The 7,279-nt window shown below is 44.0% G+C and overlaps 1 protein-coding gene across 1 annotated transcript; it reads left to right on the top strand.

Moving 5' to 3' along the window:
* Positions 1–5,069: 5,069 nt before the first annotated feature.
* On the top strand, positions 5,070–6,545 carry LOC129760664 (uncharacterized). Its single transcript, XM_055758323.1, has one exon. The coding sequence runs from the start codon at positions 5,070–5,072 to the stop codon at positions 6,543–6,545; it is 1,476 nt and encodes a 491-aa protein (XP_055614298.1).
* Positions 6,546–7,279: the final 734 nt, after the last annotated feature.

Genomic DNA, 7,279 nt, shown 5'->3' with positions numbered 1-7,279 from the left:
TGGAAGTGTTTCTCAAGGTGAGGGGAAAAGTTGTGGAACGTGTGACCGTACTGATACGAGTCGGATGGTGCAATGTGATTCATGCGACACCTGGTTTCACTATGAATGCGTGAATGTGAACGACAACATAGAACATGAGGACTGGATTTGCAACAAATGTATTAGAAAACAGCTGGAGAAAGAAAGAATTACCTTGAAGAATGAAATTGAGCAGGCCAGGAAGCAGAAAGAGCAGTGGCAGTTACAACAACAGCAAGAGCAGCAACTGAAGCAGCAAGAACAGTTAGAGCAGCGTCAAAAACAACAACAGCTAGAGCTGGAGAGGCTCCTAAAACTTAAGGAGCAGTCGCTAAGGATGCACGAGCAATTTCTGCTGCTTGACGAGTCCATTTTAAGTCGTTCTGGGAACCTTACTCATCCGGCCCAGAAAACTGGAGCGATTCCAAAACAGCCGCTGATGTCAACACGTTATGAAACTAATGCATTGGCGTTTTCTAGGGCCCAAATGACGGATACCTCAATAGAAAGCGGAAAGGCGTCTAGTAAAGGATCACAGCGTTCAGCAAGGAGTCGGGAACAGAAATTAAAGGCGCTAGAAGCTAGGCAAGCTCTAGAACGGAAGCAACTGGAAGAGCGACTACGGTTGGAGGAGCAGTTATCAGCGCTCAACGAGACGGATTCGGAAACTACTGAAAGTGTCGAAAAAGTCGAGAATTGGTTAAATAAAACTCATATTGTCGAAAACGTGTCTTTGGATGAAACTACGCTGCCCGGTTATCCAGGAAAGACTCCAAAGTCAGTGAGAATACAGCTGTCGTCCAATTCTTCAAAAAACTCGGATACAAACACGGTATACCCTTCTCAAACCGTATGTACCAATTCTCACGTCATGCTACCTAGAAGCGTAATTTATTCTGATGCAATTCCCACTGTGCTTCCTCCCCGCGGGTCTCAGTCTTCTGTCGTGATAACAGGGGTTTCACAGTCGATTCTGCCGAACGAAAACTTCTTGTCTTCTTCCACGTACATTCCACCGTCAACTAGCGAAGCATTTCAAGGTGCAGTAGGTCTTCCACCAAGTGATCCTGAACAATCATATGTTTCGAGATGTCCACCAAGTTCTGTCCCAGCACAAATATATCCGCCCGTTTATACTTCTCAGCAACCGAGGGTAGCCGTTGCACAGCAACACGCTCCTAGATCTTTGGGGGCCTGGCAACCTGTCTTCGTGAATTCTAACCCCTACGGCAATCCGCATGGTTCCAATCTGCCTCCGGTATCAGCATCGACACCACGACAGTTCTCTTCGTTCCCGCATTATCAACCAAACGCCGATGGTCTCTGTAATACTGAGAACCCGTTGAGTACGGAGCATCTTGCAGCTAGACACACTGTGACAGAACTGCCTAAATTTGGTGGAGATCCGGAGGAATGGCCAAGGTTTATTGCAGCGTACGAACGAACCGCAAGGATGTGCTGTTTTCAAAATGATGAGCTTTTGGATCGTCTCGAAAAAAGTCTGCAAGACAGAGCTCTCAGCACCGTAAAAAGTCTTCTTCTGCATCCAGACAATGTTCCTATCATCATACACCGTCTTAGTACCCTGTTTGGAAACCCGGAAACCATTGTAGACACAATGATGAAGAGAGTTAAGCTGATGCCACCGTCGAAAGCAGACAAATTGGAGAGCATAATTGACTTTGGGGTTGCTGTTCAGAATCTTTGTGCAACTATTCTAGCCTGTCGGCTAGACGAACGTTTATATAATGCTACTCTGCTACAAGAATTAGTGGAAAGTCTCCCAATTAACCTCAAAATGAAATGGGTAACACATATACAGAAGACTGGAGCGATATCTCTTATGGATTTCAACATTTGGTTAACTAAGAAGGTCGATGCCTTCAGCAGAGTAACACGACCACAAGCATGGACGAAACTTTCCTCTAGAAATAGGAGAGAAGAAGCGTTTTTGCACGTACACTCCGAGCAGCCGTCCGTAGAATCCACTCGAAAGGTATGTCTAGCTTGTGCTGGAGATTGTACGAACATAGAAAGCTGTAGTGTCTTTCTTCAGATGTCAACGAAAAGGAGGTGGGCATTAAAGAACGAACATAACTTCGGTCGTAAATGTCTGGCTAAACACTTAGGGGCGTGTGAGAGAAAAATTCCATGTAACGTAAACGGCTGCAGATTTCTTCATCATTCGCTTCTTCATGACGACCGTAAGCATTCAGGACCGCCTTCCCATCCAACACAGAATTCGCATTGCAATACGCACAATTGTTCGCTAGGAGGGGTCTTGCTTAACCTATTCGAGATCGATTGCACACCGTGTGTGCAATGGAATTTTTGTGCCTTTGTCAGAACAATCTTTCATTATGAGTTTACTATTTCTCGGAAAAATAATATTTTTATTCCAATGGAATCCTCAAATGTAAGGCAAAATGTATTGGGAAATATTTTTGATGAAAACCAAACGACCTAAAAGTTATCTAAGAGTAAAGTACTGTGAGTTCGAATGTCGTGGAAAGGGCTCCGTCTCGAATGGGTTAAGTACATCCGTATTACCGTACACGGTAAAAAAAGATCTATCACAACCTATGCCTTTCTCGATGGTGGTTCTACCTGCACTTTGATGGAGCATAGCCTGTGGCAGGATTTGGACCTTGCAGGTGAACAGTACCCACTGTGTATTAACTGGACAGCTTGTCAAGGGCGATACGAAGCAGGTTCAGTGAGATGTTCTATCGATATCACCGGAAGTCAATCAGACAATCGCTTTCATCTAACGAAAGTACACACAGTCGAGAGCTTGGCACTTCCTCCGCAGACAGTCTCTGGACCTGATCTAATAAATCGTTATCGTTATCTCTGAGATGTTCCTATTGACTCGTATACCGATATTAGGCCACGTATCTTGCTGGGAATGGACAATATTCGTCTCGAATACCCCTTGGATTCCAGAGAAGGTCTCGAAAATCAGCCGACGGCTGTTCTAACGCGCTTGGGATGGGTAATTTTCGGACCCAATGATCTTGAAAACGATCAGGCCATTACTCGAAAATCTGAGTTCAACTATCACGTTTGTCAGTGCGATGAGCTTAACGCAGCGGTACGAGACTATTTTTCTTTTGAAAGCCTTGGAGTTCAAGCAGGTGGTAGGCAGATCTTGTCAAAGGACGACGAGCGTGCAATGGCACTTCTCAAGAAGAACACCACACGTAATGGCGGACGATACGAGACGTGCTTACTTTGGCGGTATGATAACATCGATCTACCCAGTAGCAAAAATATGGCACTAAGCCGGCATAAGTGTCTAGAACGACGTTTGATTCGGGAACCAGAGTTGGCGAAGGCTTTACAGCAGAAAGTATGCGAATACGAGACTAAGGGATACATTCGTATGCTGACAGCAGAAGAGGAAAACGTGTATCGCGATCGTTGTTGGTACCTGCCGATCTTTCCGGTAACTAATCCAAACAAACCCGGCAAACTCAGGATCGTTTGGGACGCCGCAGCTAAAGTAGGCAAGGTCTCTCTAAATTCGTTTCTATTGAAGGGTCCAGATCAGGTTGTACCGCTTCCACATGTTCTACGCCGCTTTCGGGAGTATCGTGTTGGGATTACGGGTGACATACGCAAATGTTTCACCAGGTTAGGATAAACAACAAAGATCAACACTACCAACGTTTTTTCTGGAATAAGGGAAACTTTGGAGACGTGCCAGCGACATACGTTATGGAAGTCATGACATTCGGAGCAAGTTGTTCGCCAAGCTGTGCTCAATACGTAAACCTTAATGCGATACGATTCAGAGAGCAGTACCCCCTAGCAGCTGACGAAATAAAAAACGGAACCTATGTTGATGACATGCTTTGCAGTGTTGAATCAGAAGTGGAAGCGATTGAATTAGCAAAGAACGTGCGCATGATACACGCTAGCGGAGGTTTTGAAATTCGAGGATGGTTGTCCAACTCCAGGAACGTGATGGAAGCAATGGGCGAGAGTGATGTTGCCCCAAAGAATATGGATATAGGTGCTGCGCTCGCAACAGAAAAGGTTCCTGGAATGTGGTGGGACACAATCTCGGACACCTTCACCTTCAAGACTCCGAAAAGATGTCGTCCGGAATTAATGACTGGCTCAAAAATTCCCACCAAAAGGGAAGTTTTGCGGGTTCTCATGTTAATCTACGATCCACTGGGATTTCTCGCAAACTTTCTTATGTACCTGAAAGTACTTCTGCAAGAAATTTGGCGTTCCGGCGTTCAATGGGATGAACCAATAAACGAACAACAATTTGAAAAATGGTGTGTTTGGCTGAAGGTTCTACAACAAGTAGAAAACGTTTCCATTCCAAGGTGCTACAGAACCAAAACTTCTTCTTCTCCCGACACCAATCACATCCAAATTCACGTGTTTGTAGATGCCAGTGAAAACGGCTACGCTGCTGTCGTCTACCTACGATTTGAAGAGGATTCCGTGGAATGTGCCTTTGTAACCGCCAAAACTCGTGTCGCTCCTTTGAAGTATGTATCAATTCCACGCCTGGAACTTCAAGCAGCAGTGATTGGAGCACGGTTAGCGCAGGATGTAGTAGAACAGCATCGATTACCAATAACTCAGCGATTCTTTTGGTCCGATTCTCGAGATGTGCTTTGGTGGTTGAAATCTGATCACAGGAAATATACAAAGTATGTTGGAGCTCGTGTTGGTGAAATCCTGGAAAAACAAATGTTGCAGAATGGAATTGGGTTCCTTCCGAATTGAATGTAGCCGATGAAGGTACAAAGTGGCAAAAAACACCAGATTTGCACTCGAATAGTAGGTGGTTCAGAGGTCCAGACTTAATTTGGCAGTCGCGGCAAGAATGGCCAGAACAACTCAAATGTTATGGAGTAACTGATACAGAAATTCTTCAACATTCAAATGTCCATGTGATACGAGAACCTCTGATAAACTTCGGTGATCATTCGAACTGGTGGAAGCTAGTACGCCTAGTTGCGTTTATTCGTCGATACATCGGTAACCTTCGCCATACATTATATAACAGAGAGAAAGCAGTGGGCATGTTGAAACAATCAGAATTGCTGAATGCGGAATACGAGATCTATCGAATGGCGCAACGAGAAGAATTTCGCGAAGAAATTAGCTTATTATCAAACACAAAAAACGTTAACCCTCGGATTCCCAAGACCAGTGTGCTCTACGGACTTTCACCCTTTCTCGACGAATACGGAGTATTACGGATGAAAAGTCGAATTTCCAATTGTCGGTTTATAGATCAGAATACTGCCCACCCAATCCTGCTCTCGAAAAATCATCAAGTTACTAATCTAGTTGTTGAATTTACTCATGAGCACTACCATCATCTAAACCATGAAACTGTGGTGAATGAGCTACGACAGAAATACCATATCCCTAAGCTTCGCAGAGTATGTAATAAAATTTATCGCGACTGCCAAGCATGCAAGAACGCTAAAGCTCGCCCACAATCTCCGATGATGGCTGACCTACCCCCAGCAAGGCTTGCATCATGTTCAAGACCATTTTCATATATCGGGATCGATTATTTCGGTCCAATGCACGTAGCAGTAGGGAGACGTGTCGAGAAGAGATGGGGAGTGTTGATAACCTGTTTGGTAGTTCGAGCGGTACACTTAGAAATAGCCCATTCCTTAACTGCCAGTTCCTGTATCATGGCCATTCGAAACTTCATTGCTAGACGTGGCACCCCTATCGAGATCTTCAGTGATCGTGGAACCAATTTCGTTGGATCAAGTCGAGAGTTGTCGGCAGCTGTTCAAGAGTTAGATCAAGACAAGGTTATGAAGGACCTCGTATCGGCCGATACAAAATGGACTTTTCTACCACCCAGCAGTCCGCATATGGGCGGAAGTTGGGAAAGGCTTGTGCAATCGGTTAAAAAAATCTTGAATAACATGAACCTTCCAAGGACTCCCACCAATGAAGTTCTTCGTAACAGCCTACTTGAGATCGAATTTATCATAAACTCGCGTCCCCTCACCTACATCCCTATTGAGAACGCTTCAAGTGAAGCTTTGACGCCCAACCATTTCCTGCTTGGATCCTCACACGGTTTGAAACCATTGGTGTCGTACCATGACAGCCTCGCTACACTTAGAAACACATGGAAAACATCACAAGTTTACGCCAATCTTTTCTGGAAAAGGTGGTTAAAAGAGTACCTGCCAACAATTCGTCGTCGTCCTAAATGGCATCATCCGGTGAAACCTATTGCAGTCGGTGATGTCGTGGTCATCGTTGATTCCGATTTGCCCCGTAACTTATGGCCGAAGGGGCGAGTGGTTAAGGTCAACGAGCATGCCGGCCAAGTTCGTAGTGCAACTGTGCGGACTTTGTCAAACGTGTACGAACGACCTGCTGTGAAATTGGCGGTTCTTGACATCGGTGCAACAGAGTGTAAGCCAGGAACGGGATCAGGCTTACCGGGGGGAGTATCACGTCACCTACGGACGCACCGCAGTCACGCATCGAACCCCCACATCATTCGCCGTCACTGACAGGCGAGAAACGTCAAGGTGGTAAAGTGACCAGCAATAACAGAGTTTGGTGACTAGGCGTTTAATCAGTAACAAACAAATAAACAATTTACAACAAATTTATTAAATTTTAGTTACAATTACAGTACAATTTAAACAACTAACACTGGATTACACTACACTCGTTTGCAAGGAACACTTCAAATCAATTTATAGCTTCGCGCAGGTAAACTTGATGTGTTAAAAGTGCAAGAATGAATTATGTTACTAAGGTCTATATCACAGGTATTGATTCGTGGCGTAAACCTAATTCGTCTGCTAAATTGAGCAGTTTCACAGTTAGTGCCTAATAATACTTGAAACAGGTAAATCCTAGATATAAACATAATTATTTATCGAGCATAACATTGTCCACATACATTTACCATATAGGTAACAGTAAGTGCTAGGAATACCGTACGGCACCCGAATTTCGGACTGAACACAAATAATTACTAAACAGGCATTAAACGTATGTTGAAATTTAAGATTATATACAATGAAACACAATGCACACATATATTATAAGTACTCAAATCCCTAAATGCATGAATTGTCTTTATTACAGGGATAATTTAACGTTCTGTAATACACCGTTGAAATTACCGGAAGCTACGTCGTTTTCTTTCTTATTTCGGCAACATACATAAAACTACATAAGTAAACACTGTAGTTAAAAAAAACAATTTATTAAAGCAGGGGTGAAATCAGAATCC

Source organism: Uranotaenia lowii, chromosome 1 (genome assembly GCF_029784155.1).
Source record: "Uranotaenia lowii strain MFRU-FL chromosome 1, ASM2978415v1, whole genome shotgun sequence".
In the NCBI taxonomy this organism is placed as follows: Eukaryota; Metazoa; Arthropoda; class Insecta; order Diptera; family Culicidae; genus Uranotaenia; species Uranotaenia lowii.
The sequence above is the reverse complement of the archived record's forward strand: the minus strand, read 5'-3'. Positions and strand labels throughout refer to the sequence as shown.